Source organism: Cyprinodon tularosa, unplaced genomic scaffold (assembly GCF_016077235.1).
Source record: "Cyprinodon tularosa strain WSP-4 unplaced genomic scaffold, ASM1607723v1 ctg17, whole genome shotgun sequence".
NCBI classification, from domain to species: Eukaryota; Metazoa; Chordata; class Actinopteri; order Cyprinodontiformes; family Cyprinodontidae; genus Cyprinodon; species Cyprinodon tularosa.
The window spans coordinates 768,012-789,295 of record NW_024038531.1 but is presented as its reverse complement, the minus strand read 5'-3'; the positions used below and the strand labels follow the sequence as shown (position 1 = coordinate 789,295).

The 21,284-nt window shown below is 38.6% G+C and overlaps 1 protein-coding gene across 1 annotated transcript in view; it reads right to left on the bottom strand.

Annotated features, from left to right (window-relative positions):
* wu:fb13g09 (multidrug resistance-associated protein 5) overlaps window positions 1–20,758 on the bottom strand; it is a 38,139-nt gene extending 17,381 nt beyond the window's left edge. Inside the window, exons 1-14 of the mRNA XM_038281370.1 lie at window positions 20,476–20,758; window positions 16,059–16,245; window positions 15,076–15,231; window positions 9,816–9,963; window positions 7,699–7,932; window positions 7,263–7,436; window positions 5,907–6,054; window positions 4,904–5,052; window positions 4,611–4,718; window positions 3,063–3,413; window positions 2,903–2,974; window positions 2,674–2,798; window positions 2,513–2,585; window positions 2,218–2,421 (exon numbers count right to left, since the gene is read on the bottom strand). Coding sequence (XP_038137298.1) covers window positions 2,218–2,421; window positions 2,513–2,585; window positions 2,674–2,798; window positions 2,903–2,974; window positions 3,063–3,413; window positions 4,611–4,718; window positions 4,904–5,052; window positions 5,907–6,054; window positions 7,263–7,436; window positions 7,699–7,932; window positions 9,816–9,963; window positions 15,076–15,231; window positions 16,059–16,240 — 2,124 coding nt within the window. The 5' untranslated portion in view covers window positions 16,241–16,245; window positions 20,476–20,758. The remainder of the gene's footprint in view (window positions 1–2,217; window positions 2,422–2,512; window positions 2,586–2,673; window positions 2,799–2,902; window positions 2,975–3,062; window positions 3,414–4,610; window positions 4,719–4,903; window positions 5,053–5,906; window positions 6,055–7,262; window positions 7,437–7,698; window positions 7,933–9,815; window positions 9,964–15,075; window positions 15,232–16,058; window positions 16,246–20,475) is intronic.
* Window positions 20,759–21,284: the final 526 nt, after the last annotated feature.

Sequence of the window (21,284 nt, the reverse complement as noted above, 5' to 3'; positions counted from 1 at the left end):
TGTGTTTGGAAGATATAGACTCTTAAACAGACATTTCAATCCTCCCAGTATTTTCTGTGAAATCGATCAAGGCAACATAAGATGTTCTTCATCTAATATACATTTCACAGCCATTTTTTCTATATTATTATATTTATCACCTGAAACTTTTCTTTCTGTTTTAATGCTATCTGTTTCATTATGTGACCACTTTTAATAGCCTTGTTGAAATATGTGATTTTTTTTTTGCTTTTTATTTGATTTAGAAAAGTCATTCAGGATTATACTAGCATTTCTTATTTACTGAATCAAACTCCATGTAGATGTTATATAAAATGTCAATAATTCTTCTGAAAAAGACAAATGGTTCCTTTCGCTGTTCAGAAACTCAACTGTAAATCAAATACATCGTCTATAGCGACATTAACCCCGCCCACCGACTTCTAACGGTGAGACTAAGGCTGTGTCCGAATGTCCGCCCTAATCACTATATAGGGTACTAGGTAGTGGTTATATCATTTTAAATGTATGTCTGAATGTCAAGTGGATGCAAAAGTTGTAGACTCGAAATTTCCCACAATGCACTTTGAAAAGTTGTGATCATCCATGGTCACTAGATAAGCAGATATATCCTGAAATACTTTGCAAGGAGAGCTGTTGTCACAGCAGCCCCAAATAACAAAAATGGTGCAGGCACCTTGCAGGGAGGCGGAGTCATGTGACCAACGGGAGAATGAAAGTAGTGATCATCTGTCTGAACGGTCAGTTAAATGAAGTCACTATAAAGTCCACCATAAAGTCCCCGCTCTATAAAGTGATTCGAGGGATTTAGGGGTTAGGGCGGAGGTTGGGACACACTATATGTATGGAAAAGTCAAACAGAAAATACTGTATTAATAACTTTGCATGGGATTTGCCATCTTTTATGTCGTGGTACGCTGGAGCAAGAGGTTATTTGCAGCTGAGGGGAAGCAGCTGGATGAGCTCTGTTCTAGGGTGTCTTCCAGACACAGTGCAGGTGGTGGAAGACAATGGTGTACAATGTCCCCCATGTCATACATGATGTTACGGAGATGGAGATCTCCTTCGGTGAAAGGCCACTGCACCCTAAATGTACAAAAGATAGAGCCATTGCAGCACCTTCCCCATAATAGTATTTATAAACCATAGAGATCTGCTCAGTTTGACCTGTTTTCCCAGTTTGACCTGCTCCTTAGCTCTCTTCTGCATTCATGATGTAGTTTTTTTTATGTTATCTAGATATTGTAAGCCATTTTTCTTTTTATATTGAAATACTTTTCATTTAACCCAAGTCTGTCATGCTTTCAAGAATTGCAAAGTTTTTTTTTTAAGGCTTCCTTTGCTGTAGTCTATACATTTTTGCTCTTTTTGATTTCGTTGCCACTAAAAAAAAAAACTGAATCTCCCCCCACAGTAAAACAATAAAGGATATTTCTACTCAATTCTATGTGCTTTTGGTTTTTAATAAACGCTCATTCTAATAAACTATTTTCACAGTTGGGTAACGTCAGACACATTTATTTACTCACTTATTAATTCAATGCCAGATTTACCATTGTATTCAAATGACCAGTACTTCTCAATGTACTAATGTGTCAGTAAAACAGATCAGAAGAAAATGGACAGCAGTGGATGAGATAAACGGATTTCATCATCAAATATCTAAAGAGATCATTTTGAGCAAAGTTGCATTAACTTGTATTCCGGATTGTTTATTCCATGGAGATAGTTTGTTTGGCTGCACCAACTGTTACACCAGCTGAAAACAATCACCAGGTAGACAGACTCAAAATGTGCCCAGTTCCATCAGTTAGCCCTGCCATGCATGTGCCTGCAGCCTTTACCCTCGCCATGATCCCAGTCAGTGCCAGAGGGAAGACGGAGGTTCGGCAGTCAGATAGAGGGATGTTTGGCTACAGATAAAGTAGTATAAGTTCAGACTAACACGGTTCGGTAAAAATTGTAGAACTTTTCAGATTTAACAACCAGAATTAGTTATTTATTTACACCAGGTAAGACTAATTTTAATGAAAACCTTGGATCTGTGCCGTTCAAGTTGATATGACAGTTTTCTGGACATAGATCAAAATTTAATTTGTACCACTTTTCATTCTTTTTCCCAAATATAGACCTCTATTTATAGTTAGTGTTTCTAAATGACAAAAATACAGTGAGTAGTGTCTAAAAAAAGGAAAAAATTTCACAGGTGGTTCTGACCTGTAGCTGGTGGGTTACAAACAGCACCGTCTTGCCTTTCGCCACGCCTCGAATGGCTCTGCTGAAGATATGTGAACCCACACATGCATCGACTGCGCTGAGGGGGTCATCCAGCAGTAGTATGGGTCTCTCGCTGTACAGAGCACGGGCCAGGCTCACCCTTTGACGCTGCCCGCCGCTCAGGTTGGCACCTCTTTCTCCAATCTAAATGAGAAATACCAAACTAAGCTCACTGATATTTAGCTGGTAAATTTCTGAGTGTCTTTGAAGAGAAAAAAAAAAAAAAACCACAGACCTCAGTCATATCTCCGTAGGGAAGCTCTGCAAGATCTTGGAGAAGACAGCATGCTTCTAGCACTGCACCATATCTGCAGTGAAAACAAGGGCAAATAAATCTGAGATGCTATGCTGTTCATTTGAAGATATTATTAACTGGGACTCAAGGTGTGATTTTACCTGTCTGAGTCAAACTCATTTCCAAATAAGATGTTCTCCTTTAGGGAGTCGTTGAGGATCCAGGCATGTTGGGAAACATAAGCAAATCCACCACATGCTGCGACTCTACCTTCTACCAGAGTCATCTGTAGAACAGAAACAGAACATTTCAAGACTTTTATAGCAACAAAAAACTGTTCATTTTAATTGTAGTCTTTTAACAAGAAGAAGGAAAGTTCCTGAATCCAACCTGTCCAAGTAATGCAGATAGAAGTGAGCTCTTCCCACTTCCAACACTTCCACAAATTCCAACCAGGGACCCCTTCAATAAGAAAGTTAGATAATCCAGATTAGGGTTTGCTCAACTGTTTAGACAAAATCCCTTTAACTGCACTGATTGGTGGCGTTACCCTTTTGATTTGCAGATTAATGCGGTGCAGGGTCTTGTGCAGTGGCGGCCGTATGCTCTGGGTGGAGGAGATGGTGCTCTGTGGGCTCTCCTGTTCCATGTTTGTGAGCAGACTTTGCCCGTTGGGTCCATCTCGATTCCCCTTGTTGTCGTCTGTAGGAATGAACAAACTAAGCTTCTCCCTGCGCAGCACCCGCTGTATCCCACTACGCCTCTTGGGAGGCAGATTTGACTTCACAGCAGGGGGACGCGCCTTCTCCCAAGCCAGAGTGGCGTCCAGAAACTCCACTGTGTTGCTGGGATCCTCTGTTTTGTCTAAAATCATCTCTCTGTCTTCCATCATGAAGAGCCTCTGTGGAGTCAAACCGGAAACAGTTCACTATACCATCAGCTATATACTTTTAATGCAGAAATTTTAAAAGCTTTTAAATAATGCTGTTAATAGAATACTTTAATTTATTGCAATTTCCCTTTTATGTTCAACTAAAAGTTTTTCCACTTGGGATCTATCATACATGGCGTTACGTAATTACATACTTTTACCGCTTTAATGACTGCATTACAGAGCCTAAAGCTTTTAAGTACAGTCTGGCCTTTCCTTAAGCTCTTCAGCACTTTATAATTCCTGCACGAGAGTGAATTCAGAGAGAAGCTTGGACCCTGTGGTGCATTGTTGGCAGAGATGTCTGCTTACTTAAACCCTGGCTGGCTCTGGGAACTTCTCTCACTGACATGTGACTTTTCCCATGTGCTCGGAAACACTATATCAAAATATGAGGTATTCAGCAACAGGATCCCCTTTTCATTTGTTCTAGGTGGAGACCTTTTGCCAATTCTCACACAATAAAGTTTTACATTTTGATCAAATATAAAGGAGCATTAAAAAAATTCTTAGTGTACTTCATGGGGATTTAATGTGACAGATTAAGAAAGTAATGGATCTTTAAGGATTAATAGGAAAATGATGCATGAATTTTCTTATTTTACAAGTAAAAATCTATAAAAAAAAAAGTAAATTAAAAACCCTGTGGCACGAATATGCATCTTGATGTTAAAGGAGCTATAGTTGTCCTGACAACAGATTCTCCGACCTGAACTGTAAAACTCTGCAGATCCTCCAGAGTTACCACAGGATTCCTTCCCACTTCTCTGATTAATAACTCTTCTTGCACATATTTTCAGTTTAGATGGATATACGGTCTGCTGTTGTGCCATAATCTTTCCATTTGTGAATGACAGATTGAACACAGATATCTGAAACACTCCAAGCTTGAGCTATGGGCTCCACTTTATCTCAAAACTGTCTAACTAATTACACACTGTACTCCAACGATTTTGATTTGCAAGGAAAGGTTGCACATTTTCCATTTCAGTGTTATGCATTCCTTTGTTTTTGTCTATAATAAATGCCCATATATATATATATATATATATATATATATATATATATATATATATATATATATATATATATATATATATATATATATATATATATACACACACACACATGTATTGTGAATTTTCCAGATGTTTCTATTGTTCTCACCTGAAACCTTCTGACTGCGACGGAACCCTCCGACAGCGATCTCACAGCTAGAGGTGTGACTTTTAGGGCAAAAGTCATTGAGTTGAAAACCGCCACTACAGTAAAAGCCTTACGGATAGGAGAAAAAAAACAAAACTTATTGCCCGTTTTTCTGGCGCCAGCCTTTAAAACCCAACAATAAACACAAAAAGGATTGATTCACAGGAGTGTGACAGCTGTTGTTTAAAAGCAGTTCAGAACTAATCTGACCATGCTTTGTTCCGTTTATGTCTCGGGTTCCCGAGTATGAATACCTCAGCAGCAGTAAGGTCATAGCCCAAGGCCATGTGGAGGGTGAACGTGCACACGCTTGCTATCACGACGACAATGGGAGCCACACCCACTGTGAGACTCTGGACGACCCCAGCTCTTTCAAGTATCCCCCTTTCTTCTGATCGCACTTCTGTGGAAGAGACATGAAAGGGAGAGATGACTAAAACCACATAAAAAAAGAACAAAATAGGAGCTGAGTGGCTCCCAAAGGGTCTGCCAATGAACCTTCAATCAACAGCACTCCTAGAGCCACTAACCACCCCAGCGTGTATAAAAAAACAGATTCAATAGGCAGAATGAGAGCTCTCTCTTGTAGGAGCTTGAAAACCTGCTGAGGATTGACAATTCTCTGGGCCTAATGCCCAAACACTGACCCCTTTGCTCCATGTTTGTATCTCCTCAATGCATATGCTGGATGTTTTGTTAACCTGACGCACTGGGCCCCAATGCAAGAACAAAAACTCTGAGCATCTTAAGCCCCAGCAGCACGGTGTGTGAAATATGAGAACTCCGTCCTCCGAGTCCTCTCGGTACATCTTATTCCCAATTTGGATTCCCTTTAGATACGTTTCAGTGCGAGTCGCACAGAGAGACTCATACATCCCAGCCAAAAACTCTGATCATCCATGTAATGGTGATACTAATTGAAAGGAATGGCTCTGTAACCTGCAAGGCTCCTCTGTAATTAAAGTGAATACCAATCATTTATCACTGTAATAGGTCATCACAGAACAGCAGTAAAACCGAGTCCCACTTGATTCATTTAGAGAGCGATTAAAAAGGGGGGGAAAAAATCTGTAACCGCAAAGACCACATGAAAAACAGCCTCTTTCAGTATACTGACACATTTGGAGGAAAATGTATTTAAATAAAGGGGACAGAAAACCACAGAAAAAAAGAAAATGATGGTAAAAAGCACCAAAAACAGGAAATAAGCCCTTGCATGTAATCGCTGAGTCATTTAGGAAGCAGACAGTCACTCACTGTGAACGTTCCGGGAGAACGAGTCTTCCCAACAGTACATCTTGATGAACTTTATGCAGCCCAGGATCTCGTTCATGAGCCTCACACGCCGGTCAGTGACCGTCACGCACTTCCTGCGGAAATACGCCGTCAGCCTTGATGCGAGCATCTGTCCAGGCGGCGACGGGGGGGAAAATGATGACAGAATAAGTGGCAGGAGAGGAAATGAAAGCAGACGCACTTGTATTGGCTGAGCTGTAGGGCCTCTCCGGGACACTGGAGTGATAAACGCCCTTCACATGAACGCCTGCGTCTCCGGCTGTGCCAGAGGTATAATTGGTGTAATATGACATTAACAGATAAAAAGGTGACGGGAGATTTATGATTACGTAGTTATGATCCTATTAAAAGTGCTGGCAGGTTTCTTTAAGAGTCTAAAATAACTTTAGTAAAAGAAAAACAAATATCAAATAATTTTCATATTTTTTTTTCTTTAATTATCTTTTTATTTAGCATGGCTGTCTTATTATTTATTCACCTTCAACTGTTTAACATTTTCTGACAGAAAAATTAGAAACTTCAATGTATTTTAAGGGATTTTATCAAAGAGACCTTGGCAAAAAAAATTCTATTTTTTCGTTTTCTTTACTAATAGTCAGAAATATTTAAATGCATTTTTATTTAGCCCTTTTTACTCTGATGCCCTTGAGAAAAAAGGAAAAATTTGGTGCAGGAAATGGCTTCAGGGATAATCTCATAATTATTTATTATTATTATTTTTGTCATTATTATTCTTTTTTTTTAATTTTTATGTATTTCTTTTTTAAAGCTTTTCTTTTTTGTAGAACTTTCAGGTCTTTTTGATGAAAAGTGCAGTATAAATCAAATGTATTATTATTATTATCATTAAATAGAATTTACCTATACTGTGTGTATCCATATTCAGTTAAAATAAACAGCACCATGCAGTGTGGTTTCTGTTTCCCTAACAGGAAACCTGATCTTGGATAATGGGAAGAAGGTTGGAGTGAAATTAGGTGAATCAGGAAAGAAAATCTGCAGGGAAAAAAAAATAAAAAATAAAAAATACTTTTTATCTACCACTATGTTTGTTTGAGGTATTTTTAAAGAGAGGTTAAAGTGCTAAAAAAATGTAAAAACAGATTTTTATTTTTTTTCCAGAATAAAATGTCAAACCAAAAATCTATATAATCCTTATATTGTATAAAATTTTGTACTTTTAGTTCAGTCTGTAAAAAAAGGTTCTAAGAGTATAAAAAAATGTCTGATGACCTTTGGAAAATAGAGCAACTAACGCCTTAAAAGATAGACCTAGAATCGCATTCCTGATTTCTTAAACACATAGTGTTCTCGTACCATAACTGGGTAAAAGAAGATGAAAATGGCTGATCCCAGTAAAGCTGTGGGGCCCAGGAAGTATGCAGTGTATGAAAGACCGAGTATCCCCACCAAGGGCCCGCCTGCCAGCAGGCAGCCCACGGACACCGCTTCGTACAGTCGCTGGCCATCACTGGAGCAGATGTTGATCAGCTGGGGATGGACAGATTACATTCTATTAAAGAGCTGAACAATTTCACACCAGACAATAACCAAATTAGGCAAAAGACATCTCTGGATTTCTACATTTTAACCGTGAGACTAATTTGAGCAAATTTTATTTTAAAAAACATGAGCTGGGAAGGTGTACAGGTCCAAACTGAGGCCATTTCAACCATCAGCATGTGATGCTGATGTGGCAGCAGATTATTTTAGCTCATTTGGACTCACATCTGTCTCCACTGATGTCCCCTACCTCGCCTGGAGTGATGTCTTTAGTGTTTCGCAGGCGGAGGATCTTCTGGAAGGCAAAAGTGAGGGCTGCCCCCCGCAGGCGTGCAGCAGTGCGGTAATTTACTGCCCACATGAGCGCCAGAGACCAGGAGCGCATTAGTTCCATGAGGAAGATCCCAGCTACCAGAGAGAGGCCATAGTGCACAGACATCTGTGTGCTCTGGGAATACTCGAGGAGTGCTCGAACCAGTAGAGCCTAAACGTGCACAGAAAAAGAAAGGGTGGATGGAAAATACTGAAAAATTTAGAAAAATGCAAAACATATGGTTCAGCAGTAGGGCTTCAACTTGCGATTATTTTGCAAATCGATTAATCAGTCGATTATTTTTTTTGATTAATCGATTAATAATCTGATTTTTTACGACATTAAACCACGTGCAGCTGGTGAAGCTTCTCCACCTGAGAAGCTCTGGATATAGCATTTTGACAGGTGGGTCGCTCTGTCACCTAAAGGTATGTTTTACAGTGTCTATACTCCAGTTAACGATTAATCGATTACTAAATTAGTCGACAATTATTTCAATAATCGATTAATTACGATTAATTGTTTCAGCCCAATTCAGCAGAGTGTAAAGTATAAAGCTGGTGATTTGCTCTTTGAAACTCAACATCATGTGCAAACTCCTCCTACTAAGAAAACTAAGTCATTTAGCAAACTGACAGCTGCTCACTGTAAATATTAAGGGAGAATTAACTAATTTCAGCATATGTTTCGGTTTATTCTGTTTATTTTCTGTTTATCCAAGGCTTCTAGAAGTAAAACAGGCTCACAGCACCATATTTAATAATGGCAGAAGCATGTTTCCATTTCAAGCAGTGTTCAGACTATAGCAGCAGGTAGAGCCAACCCAGCTCAGAGTCCTCAACGCAGCAGGACCTGGAAGGGATCTCAGGTCTGAACCTGCTCCTTGTATGCACTGCAAACAACTGCTAGACATTTAGGTAGTCTTTAATGGCAGTTATGGAAACCGCCAAGTAATGTCAGAATGCTGCAGTTTTCAAACAAGCACCTCTGCATGTTCAAACCTGGTGTCAAGGTAAACATGATCCCTTTAATCAAAATACTTCCTGATTAACACATCAAGCATCAAAAAACGAGCATACATATTTATGCATAGGACCAATGACATCACACCAATAGTGTCCCTTACAAATTTGAAATCAAACCTACGCCCTTGCATGATCCTCATTCAGTCTAAAGGGCAGGCTGTAAATAACCTCAGAGTCATGTCCCATTGACCCAATGCATTACTGAGAAATCAACAAATCCCAGTCAGATTAAAAAGAGGACTTTTAACAATCATTGCTGCCCGTTCAGAATTCATTTCTAGGTGAGGGTTCACAGACTGGTGCGCACATTGTGTAATAATAAAGGAGGAAAACGATAAATTAAATGTGAGCTGATAATAATCAATGTAATTATTGCAAATATGTGAAATATTGTTTCCTTAGATATTCAGCCTTAATAAGAAGGTTTTTGCACATGTTGCATATAAAACTAGAGACTGCTTGAATGGTTTAAAGCCTCTTAATCTACAGCAGAAATAAACTGTTCCACACAATGCTGCTTTGTGATCAAGTGCAGAAAATATTTTATACACCAAAGTCAGACAAATGCCTCCCTGACCAAAAAGCAAACCCAGTTAATGCGATTAGCCGATAGAGGCAGTGATGAAATACAGCAAACATACCGCAGAATTAAAGATAAACTGCTTGGAGCAAAAAAGCAACACAGCAAAAGGAAGTCAGATAAGAAATAAAGTAGAAATCTAAACCTTATTCTAAAGCCGTTCCTAATATCTGATATGAAAGGCTTAGAAATAATCTGCTTTAAAATATTTACTCTGAGGGGATTTTTAAAGTAAAAACCAAAGCAAAAAAAATAAAGAAGAAAGAGAGAAAACAACAAACGCACATTTCTGAGCACAAATGCGACTAATAACTGAAATGGCATTCGTTTAAGTTTCAAGCATGAAAGTGAACGAAAGGATTTAAAGTACAAACACAAACCCCTCAGGTGAACATTAGCGGTGCCAACGGAACAGAAACAGGAGAAGCAGTAATTCAGACGGCACTCACAGGTCCAACGAAGCCTGCCACCATAGTGAGGAGGAGAGAGAAGACAGCCACAAGCATCCGGGTCTGGCAGAACCTCCAGAAGACTCTGGTCAGGGATGCTCCCTCTCGTCCATGTCTTTTCAGCTCATTGCGCCACAAAGATTCGAGTCTAAACCCACCCAAAAAAAGAATCAGAAGTAAATATTAGGAACTGAAACATATAAAAATAACATTTAATGAAACCACTTTCCTCTGTTGCAAAAGTTCAGTAATTGGCAGATTTAATTTTTGCCTTAACGAGATTATGACTAAAAAAATATTTCATCTATCCTGTTTTTATGTTATTATTATGTAAAAAGAGTGTATGAGAATACCAAGAAGTCCACCCTGGGGAGTCTACACAACCTGGGGGCAATTATGCTAGTTAGAAACCACAAAACAGAAATTAACAAAGTGATAATTATGGAAAGGTGAGCTCCAACACAGAATGATAAGTGATTCATCACACCCATCAGTGCAAGAAAGGTACCTAACGTGTTAGAGATGCTCTGCTATACCTCTGTAGCTGCAGAACACAACTTGAAGTGGATAAATATCCTTGTTGGCCAAAAGCGTCACGGCTAATGAGTCCATAAAGCAGCAGCGGAGCAGCTGCAGAAAGTAATTTATGCCCCAAACGACTTTATTAAAAACGTATCAGAGATAGACAGAGCATTAAGCCAACTACACGTTCACCACGCCTGATAATTACTATCCGAAGTCAAATGGTGCTGAATGGAGGAAATTACAATTAAACAGCAGCTGAAAGCTGCACACACACCTCAGGAAAAAGCTGAAATGTGTGTGTTGTGGGTGGGTCAGAGAAAATTACAGATGCAAGAAATGTCAATGTAGTTTGGCTTTATTTACCTGTTCTCTTTGATCTATTGGCAGAACCATAATTCATTTGATCCTAGATTCCAAATTTCCTTAAGTTATTATGACAATACAATGCACTTTCTGTGTTTTCTTCTTTATGTTCTGATCATATAAAGCACTTTGTGTTGCATTGTTGCTTAAATGTGGTCTACAAATAATCTTGCCTTGCTGTAATAATATGGCCACTATCTAAGCTTTATTTTAGTGGGATGAATTTACCGGACATTGCCACATTGCTCGGACATTCTTTCATTTTCATATTATGCTTTTAATCTCTTTCTACAATGACCTATGTGACAATAGGTCATTGCAGAAAGAGATTAAAAGCATAAAATCCTTCTTAAAAGCATAAACTAGAAAAATGTTTAATGCAATGCTATTGTATCCTTTTCAAAAAACCCTTAGGCTTAAATGCTGAAGACACTCCTTAAGTGTCTATGTCTCTGCCAGTCTTGCACATGTCGAACCTTAAACCTGTGCACATTCTTCTTTGCTAAATTTCTTAGGATAGATAGAGATAGATGGTAGGTATATAGAGGTAGATACATCGGCTGGCATTTTATCCTTGTAATGTCATCGACCAATATGTGCATGTGTTCACTGGTTCACTAGCCCATTTAATGGCCATACCCTGAAATTGTGTAAGGAGCATATGTTGCCACTCACTCCATTTGCTATCCAGAGTTATAAGTTGGGTTTTGACCCAAGTATTAGTTTAAAACCAATAATTTTTTAGGTCATTATACAGCAAATGGGGTGTATTGATGCTCTTTGAGGTCTGCTCTTCTCAAAAACTTGCCCATGTAACTTTACACTGACGAATCCATTACTGAATGAGTCAAGAGACTGAGCTCCCCTTAAGCAGGGGGGTACTGACTAAGCTGAGTTGTTGTTAGGCAACAAAACTGATGCAAAACTTATCTGATGTGACTTATTTCTGGTTCTCTGCTGTGGGATTTAATCTAGTGAGGTAAATAAGTGTCCAAAGAGATCTGATTGCAAAACATGATGGGAGACCATTTGACTTTGAAGCTCTACAGTGCAGTGTCACTATTGGCCTTCAGGGGGGGAGCACTGGCAAAGTAGCAACCCAACCCAGCCTTTAATAAATGTTTTATATATAACATTTATTAATATGTTAATATTTTTGTTTAACTTGAGACTTGTGTAACATTTGTTATCACCATTTTATGTTTTAATGTTTTGTTTCTAAAACCTGGTAAAACACTAAAAAGGCCAAATGTAAACTTAATACTTCACAGAAGCAAAAGATCTTGAGTGTCCGCAGACAGCAACTGAAATGTAAATGAGACCTCAGAGGCAGCCGCGTGTGCTCCAAAAGAGGGACTATTTTAAGCAGGGATGAAATGTTCCTAACAGCCACTAGCCAGATGGCAAGAGATGCTGATGTTTTGAGGAAGTGTCGACCAGGACATTGCGTTAAAGCTTGGCACCTCAACGAGAACCGGCGAGTGTCAACTCTTCCAAGGGTTCCTTTTTTTTTTCCCACCTCCAAGTTTCTCCTCGTACCATCATCTCTCTGCATTCTATCAGGGTCGCATAACTGTTCTTGCTATGCCTGACATAACTGGAAACATGGTTCATTACTGCTTCTTTTGAATAGGCACACTGATGCACGTGAAAGAAGAAGAGGCAATGCACTGCCAGACCTCAGCTGAGCCGGTCACGCAGCTGTCATCCGATTCAGCAGAACTTCCTCAAAAGTCATCCCCCTCTTTGTTGCCGAGTCATGCCATGGAGGCAGCACATTAGTGAGAAAGACAACAATGCATCTCTTTACTTTTCTTTTGGACTTATTCTAGTCCTGATAGTTCATTCAGTAAACATCACTATTTTTTTAAGCCGTGCTTTGGCGGCCTAACGGCGACGGCCAGTGACAGCTAATTATAGTGACAGGGAGACACCGGGAGACTCAGGTGGAGGAGAGACATACGCACACAAGTCAGGGAACAACTTTCACTGTAATCTCTAATCCATGCTATACTTAGATGGCCCCTCCTGACCCCAACACAGTGTTCCTGCATTAGTGAGCGACAGGCTGCTCATCAGTTAGGTCTCATGGAGCAAAAACAACAACAACATACTGACTGAAAGTAAAGCCGTAAAAATAACTGTTACTATAGAAACAGTAAAGGAAAGGGTGTCTTCCTTTCATGGAAGGACATCAAATCAAAGATAATTCATAAAGAATTCAGAATACTTACCTTTATATTTTATTGTTTCATGAAAAACAAGAGAGAGAAAAAAAGTCCCAGAAAATGCTTCACTCAGAGAAAATATTTGGAGTCTGAGCCAAAGAAAATTCATGTATTTTTCTCTGATCGAGCAACACAAGCTAATATGTCATTGTGAAGTGGGAGAAAAATAATTAAAAAGAAAAAAAACAAAGACTTTGAAAAATGTTTTCCAAACAGAAGTGCATCCCGAAAGTGAAGCCCATTTGTCATTTTAGAATAGCTTAATAAGATTAAAAGAAATTTTGCTTTTTTAACTTTAAACTGAATTTTTACTTCTGGTCTTAGGCTAGGCCATTCCAACACATAGCTGTGTTTAACCAAACTGCTCCGTTTTAGCTCTGGCTATATATTTAGGGTTGTTACTCTAATGAAAGGATAATCTCTGTCGCCGTGTCAAGTCTCCTGCAGGTTTTAATCTGTCATGTTCCTGTGCTAGCTGAAGAAAAACATCCTGCAGCATGATGCTGCCACTGCCATGTTTTACAGTGGAGTGGGTTCAGAGTAAAATGCAGCTAGTTTTTTTTCCATGTGAAGCATTTTGAACATGGGGCCTTTAGCTGAATGCTCTTCTCGTCTGAAAATACCCCCTCATCACACGTTTGTCTTCTGACTTTACTTTGGGTTGCTGTTTAGAGTGAAGTGAAGCGTTAATGTTTTGTCTTTTATGTAAATAATTTGAGCATCACAATCACAGGCCTGCTCAGTGGCCAAGAACATGACTGTTACCGGTAGGTTAATTGGCTTCTCTAAATTCTCTTTAAGTGTGAGTGTGTGCATGAATGGTCCTGGTTGTCTCTGGTGACCTGTCCAGGGTGTACCCCGCCTCTCGCCCATTGACAGCTGGAGACCCTCGCAACCCCAGCAGGGAGGAAGTGTGACAGAAAATGGATGGATCAGAATCACCTAGATGCATGGAGTCTGTTTTCACCCAAACCTTCCATTCTGTCCATAGATGTGTTGTTTTGTTTTCTTGCTTTCAGTCACTCTAGTGAATTAAAACAAATACCTGAGCGGTGGAGGAATGCTTTTAGTGTTTTTGGAACCATCAGAAAATAACTGCCCCAGGTATTTATCTTTGGATGTGTAAAAGCTAAAACCCCTTTAATCACTGCTGGGCTAAGATCAGAGAAATCAGTGTATGCTACCTCACCTCAACTTTCCCTAGAAAACAATATAAAATCAACTATGGCAATAAGAAGCTGACGCATTGGTTTTATAAGATGCAAAAATATATATTCTTAGGTTTAAAAAGAGCAGAAAGGTACCTTCCAGCTATCTTTCTTTTAGCATTTGGTTGCGACTTAGAATTAGTCAAGAATACATAATGTATTCACCCATACCTTTAAAACCGTTTTAAGAAATTAAAACATTCCTTTGTGAGGCTAATAAGAGAAGCGGTGCCTGCAGCTGTTTAAAAAAAAGTCCTTAAAACAAGGAGTTATAAATTTTCCATTTCAAAATTCACACTTGTACACACTCATTACACAAATTTAATACAAACCTAAATTTAGGGTGATGGTTTGGTGACGTAGCAAAGGGTTGTTTCGCAGCTTTGTTGGCATATAGACTAACTTAGAGATGCTTTAATTCAAAATCTATTAAGATCTTTTACACTTAAATCTAGAAAGTCTGAATATGGGTTCTTCTTATTAATAATAAGTGAATATAATTTGGTATGACACATACAAACTGTGTTAGTGAGTTTATTGGTATCTAAACCAGACTTGTTCTCAATAAAACAATAACACATTCTGATTTAACAGTCTACAAGATTCTAACAGGAAATAAACTGCATTTTTTATAGACTTTTTCTGTGAAAAACCTAAAAATCTAAATGATTAATGAGTTGGAAAAGTTGGGATTTTACATGTCAAAGATTAAGGACGTCATCAGCGTACAAACCCATGTTATACATTTTTAAAATATAAAAATAAATCATTATTAATTCAGTTTGATTTATCTTGACAGAATGTATCTAATCCAGAATAATTACAGCAAAGAAATAGTGTGAATTTGAAGCCCCTCCCCAAGTCCCCTAAGTATTTCAGGAGCAGGACTCTTTTTTTTTTTCACACTCTAGATCTATTTCATGAGCTAAATCTCACCTTTTGCAGTTGACTGCTGATGCTTCGTGGCAAGACAGTCCCCACACATCATTTAAAGACAAGCTGGACTGCTTATAGGCCTTCAGAGCCAGCGGTGAGAGCCAGTGTAGGGTCATAAAAGAAAAGAGGCCCGCGTTATCAACAGGGTGTTGATGCCTGGAATAGAACAGAAGACGTGAAAATGGGTGAGAGTGCAGGGCTAACGCAGAGATGCTATGTTAGCTCTCTCATCAACCATGCAGGCCCATGAAAAAATAAGCGTCGTCTTTAATGGTCAGAGCCAGCAACATGAGACTCCTGGCTGCAGTGTTTGGACAGTAATTTGCACATTCTTCACAGAAATCTGTGAGAGCAGCGGAAAAGAAAGAAAAATAGAGGAGGGGGTTGGTTTATCAGGTGAGACATGCTCCAACATGGTGCTGTGTGCCACTGAGGGATACGTTCCCATGCCTTATCATGGCCTCCTGCTACACCCTGACAGTCTGCTGATTAGACAGCCAGAAAACTACTGAGTTCCCCATATCAGCTCTACCTCTCTTATGCATTTAAGACTTTTGTCCCCAGCTCTATGCTTTTTAAAACAATCTGCTGGAGCATGTTTCAAATTAGGGTTCTTTTGAGACACAACTGTGTCCAGTTTCACTCATAAAGCTGTTGATTTAAAGTGAATTTGAAGACAGTCTTTCGTTTTAATAGTTTCACAAACTTTGTGCACCATACAAGTACCACAGACCCGCAGCATCATGCAGCCACCAGCATGCCTGTTGGTTGGTAGAGTGTGTTAGGGTGAGTTAGGCCAAACAATATTTGAAAATAAGGTCAAGTGAGTTCTAAGCTGACTAATCGGACCTTCGGTTGTCCAAACAGGAAGCTTTAAACATTAGGGAACACTGCAGCCAATCATTAATATATGATTCATGTTATTATTATATATTTTTTTGCTGATGTTGAAAGAGCTTCTCCATAAATGTTGAACAAATTACTTGTGTGTTATCCTGAAGGGCTTTAGAAGCTGCAGGCTTCTACGGTAGCGCCCTCGTCTCTTTGGCCCCCTCTCCGCTGATGCCTCGGCCTCTTCCTCCTCCTCCAGGTCGGGCAGCGGTAGTGGAGACGAGAGGGAAAGGCCCTCCACCCGCCCGGCTGCATCCAGGGCATCAGGGAACATGGCTTCTAACGATACAAATAAAAAAAGACTGGTCACAAAAAAAAAAAATACTAAAAGAAAATAACAACTAAGAAAATCCCAAATGATTTGAATCATGGATTTCTTATTCAAAGAAAAAAAAAAAAAATACAGAATGCACAAAATGGTTTAATTGTGGAAAATAAAAATGTTTTTTACTTTTATAATGGGTCAGCCTTGGAAAAAGAAAACCCTTTATAACAGAATGGAGAGAGAAATATGGTCTGGATAAGATATTTATTTAGTTTCAGAGCAATGGGTAATTACAGAGGCTAACAAACAGATGGATGGCAGCAGATAGATGCCTTCCTCCTGGCAACATCTCTGACTGATAATTCAGAGTTGATTCAATAAGAAAAAGTTTACCAATGTTTCTGGAAAGGATGCTGTATCCGGATAAACTGACTGAATCTTTTAGCAGGAATCATATTGTGGCATCATTACTTTTACATAAACCATCACAAAACTGTGAGCTATTTAGTAGAAATAAAGTAAGTAAATAAAAACTGAATAAAAAAAAAAATTACTTATGAAGGTTTTCAGAAGAAAGTAGCACAACACAGAGACACTGACAAGTCAGGAAGGAGAAACATTTCAGTTTGCCTCAGCCATCAGTTCAAAACAGGTTTTTAAGGCGGATTAAGAGGATTGTGGCTAAAACATGACTAAACTAAACTATCTTGGGGTTTCTATCATTAGACTTTCGTACTGATGATTCGCTGTATTCAAATTAGGGCTGATACTAACGATTATTTTGCATATATATATATATATTGATTAATCGATTAATAATCGGATAGCCAAAAGTTCCTTAAAAGCAGACTTCTTACGAAATTAAATATGTTTTTTTTTTATCTTCAATGCAAAATATTTATATATATTTTTGTTAAATTTTAATATAATTACTGCTATAAGCGGGTCGCTCTGTCAGCTAAAGGCTTTTTTACAGTCTCTATACTCAATTTAACAATAAATCGATTATTGAATTAGTTGACGATTTCTACAATAAGCAATAAATCACGATTAATCTGATTAATTGTTTCAGCCCTAATTCAAATGTGAAATAAAACAAGGATTTACAGTTATAATTACACAATCAAAACATAAATACATAATGTCCCCTTATGTAGGCTAGCCTTGGAGTCAAACTGCTGCCCCCATACTGACAACATTAGGGAAAGGACAACTTTTACTCCAAAGGAACCAGTTCTCAGCTGAGACCCGGATGAGTTTCTTTAGGACAAACTAGAAACAACTGTATGATGCTGCATTCCAATCCCCCCATGACCAACAGGAGTTTATAGATGACAGCTCTGAAGGATTCCTGCCTGTAAAGGAGCTGAAAGCAACAAGGCAAACATCTTAATGGAGTGATGCGTCTTTGACAGTTTTTTTTTTATGACTCTTCAAGCTGTTATTACAGGCAGACTCTTGGTAGGGATGGATCAAACATGGTAATCCAGCTGCTCTGTCTTCCCTTAACTCTGAGAGCTATTACAGAAGAGCAGTGTTTTGCTGAATCACCCTCTGCGATACAGATAGTCTTTTTTTTTAAAACACCACTCTGCTCACAGGTCAGCACCCCTCTCTGGCATACAGTCCTTATCTGTTTAAAGACAGCCTGCCAGCCGCCCTGGGAGCTCTGAAGCAGGTGTATGAGCTGAGCCGGCATGTCCCGTACGCCGCCACTGATCCCTTCTCTAGCAAAGCTCCATTGCAAGGTCAGGCCAGCCCGGTGTGGGCCAAAGAAAGCAGGCAGTAAGGAGATTCAATACTGGGAGCTCAGCTGGGGCACAAGTAGAAACTGATACCAGAAGTACTGTTGGGAAATATGCTGAAACGCAATCACTGTTGATAAGGTGAGAACCGAGATTCAGACGTAAGGGAAAGGTAGAAAATATTGTTCTTCTCCTTCAATCCACAGCCTTTGTGTGCGTGTTGGGTAAACTTTCTCAGAGCTCAGCATGGCATTAACTCGACGGGAATTAAAGGCCGTCAAACTTTTTTACCATGCACGATCCTTTATAAGTGATTATCTTCCAGCATTGCAGCTTAACCTGTAAGTGAGGTTTGGTTTTCTCAAGAGAAATGTCAAAAACGTTCAGAGCAGTACGTCAACAAAACACGCCTAAATGGGGGTAAAGCTTATAGAGCCTAAAAGAGGAGGTTCGTTTTTTTTCTATTTTGATTTTAAGCAGTCAGACTTTGGAATTTTTTCTGGTTATCAAAAAGGAATATGATAGAAATCTTTCCATCCATCAGACTAAGAGCAATATCAGAATGAAAAAAGCACAATATATCGGTAACAAAATCATTATCAGTCGGTGTTGGTCCATTTTAAAAATATGGGTATTGGTCCAAGTGAAACTGTACAGATATTACCAACTGACGATTATTTCCACGTGGTTGCTGTTTCTGTTGCAGCAGAATACCAGTCCTGTGACTTTGACTGTGATGCAGCTCAGGATTCTGGGTATTTAACTGAAGCAGAGAATCCATATCAGAACTGTGGTTGATATTTTTTATGATGCTCAATAGGAAGGGAAAATATGATATATGGCAGAGGTAAACATTGGTTATCAGCCATAACGTCAATATTGGTAATAATCGGTGAATAAACAGAATATATCGGCCTGCATTTAAAATCTCAGAGATAAGGACACTGATATAAATAAATAGTGTGCTTCTGTTTAAAATCTATATAACCAATAAATTAATACATCAGTGAGATACTTAGATGGCACTTAGACGGGTATGGGGCATTGCAGTCTAACAAAAGAAGCCAGACAACCCCCATTCCAAATGGATGGACCCCTTTGTCTGTTCCAATTTGCAGGCTTTTCCGACAAAAACAAGGCTTTGTTGGGCTACTGTATAAAACCTCAAGCTCAACACTATTCCTGACATTTTGAATTGAAAAAGCTTCCTGGATGGGAGGCCAAACATCTTCAAACTTTGAAACAAAGTCCAGTGGATTGTTTTAAATTTTCTTTCAGTGAAATGTTCTCATACCTGTTGTTGTTGGTTATTGTTAGCTGTATAAGTAATGCCAATTTCTAAAGCCTTTTTTTTAACATTGAACTCTACAAAATGTGTTAAAAAGTTTATCTGATGCATGCAGAGAACATATCGGATCGGTACTGAATCTTTGGCATCTTCTGTACAGTATCTGCTTTCAAATAAATGGTTCCTTCTGTTGATTCATTTAATTACCCTCTAAAACAGGAATTATTTTCAATCTTTCTAAAAAAAAAAAAATTTCCAAGTACTTTATTATTATTAACAACGATAGAATTTGCTACCATTTCTACAGTATAATCAGGTCGTTTCTAATATTAAGGAATACTTACTTCTTTGAATTAAAAACGTACATTTTACATCATAGCAATTTTTTTTACAAAATGTAAAAAAAAAAGTACAGAAATGACTGAGAAATATGGAGATTTTTACACTTACAACATTGTATAACTATTCTTGCTGTAATAATATATATTGAATTATTTTAGCGGCAGTGGGAATAACTGCCATATATCAGTTTTAAATAAATAAAAATCAGCAATGTTAAATATTTTAGTTTTAACACCATGATATATTTGACTCAACATTAGAGTCACACAACTGATAACAGTCTAAATATACTACTTATATCCTAATACATACACTATATAGGCTTCCTTTCCCCTCTGGAACAGGACCAATAATTTTCATATAAGTATATTTTGAGAGGGGAAATAATATTCATGGAAAAATTGAATATCTAGGCTGTATTTCCTCTTTTCATATGGAAACATCAATCTGTATACCTGTATTTGTCTCTTTAACAAACTTTTTTGTTGCATCCATCTGTCCATTAATGTTTGTCCACATTTCCATATATAAAAACTATTTGTCCCTCAATCAATGAATCCAGCAGTTAAAACTATGTAATAATCATCCATCCAACCATTAAAACTGATTCACTCTTCTTCCATCCATTCATTTAAACTTTGTCTATTCATCAGTAGGCTACTTTTGGATGATGCATTTGTTGTATTTCCTCTAAAAAATGTGCCAGAACAAATAACAAAACCTAAAAAGAAATTGTAGAACTTGTTTGAAAAGGTACCTCTAAGTAATGTGATCAGATTTGTTCAAGAAAGTTTCAGCCCTTGAGGAGAAATATCAGGGAACTAACTTCACAGTAGTACATTTCCACTGCTTATTATTACATCACTTACGGTAAATTCCGCCTTTCGTGGGTCACTTTGGGAGCAGTTAAGATGTGTTTGAAATTAAGACATCCAGATGAAGATGATCATGACGCCTCTGTAGCCTTAAACTTCTTCGGCTCTGTGTGGATACATCTCCCCGGAGAGCCGGCGCGGTGCTCGGACGGACACACTGGATGTGAAAATGTTAAACTTTCCGCCTCACGTGTACAGAGTGCGTGCTGCCTCCCGACAGCGGCGTTCACGGCTCTGCTGCTCTGTCACATAACGACGCAAGGTGGGTCACACACAGCCAGGCAGGGGGAGAGGAAATCCCGGCTTCACTCTGATGTAACAGCGGCTCAGCCAACCACAACGTCTGCTGAGCTGTCGCCTTGGTAACGAGAAAAAAACAATGGGCAGAACAGGAAACGTGTCGGCGATTCTGATTGGTTATTCCCCGAGTGACTCGATGAAAACAAAGGACTGTGATTGGCTAACCCTCTAACACTGAATGGTTGTGTTTGAAGAAAAAGGAGAGGATGAAGAGGATAATGCATCATATTTTTGGTTTTATAGATATAAAAATGATAAGACAAATCTGATAAATATAAATAGTGAAAAAAAATAGATCAAATGAATAAAGGAATAAATAAAAATTTAAAATAGCTTAGAATGTCACAAGTGTTAGTTTTGAATGAAGAATCAGGAGATACAGAAGAATCAGAAGCAGATTTATTGTCAAGTAGGTTTGCACTTACAAGAAATTTGACTTGATGTTGATGGTGCAGACAAATTTGTTATATACACAAAATACAGACTCCGTAACTATATACAAT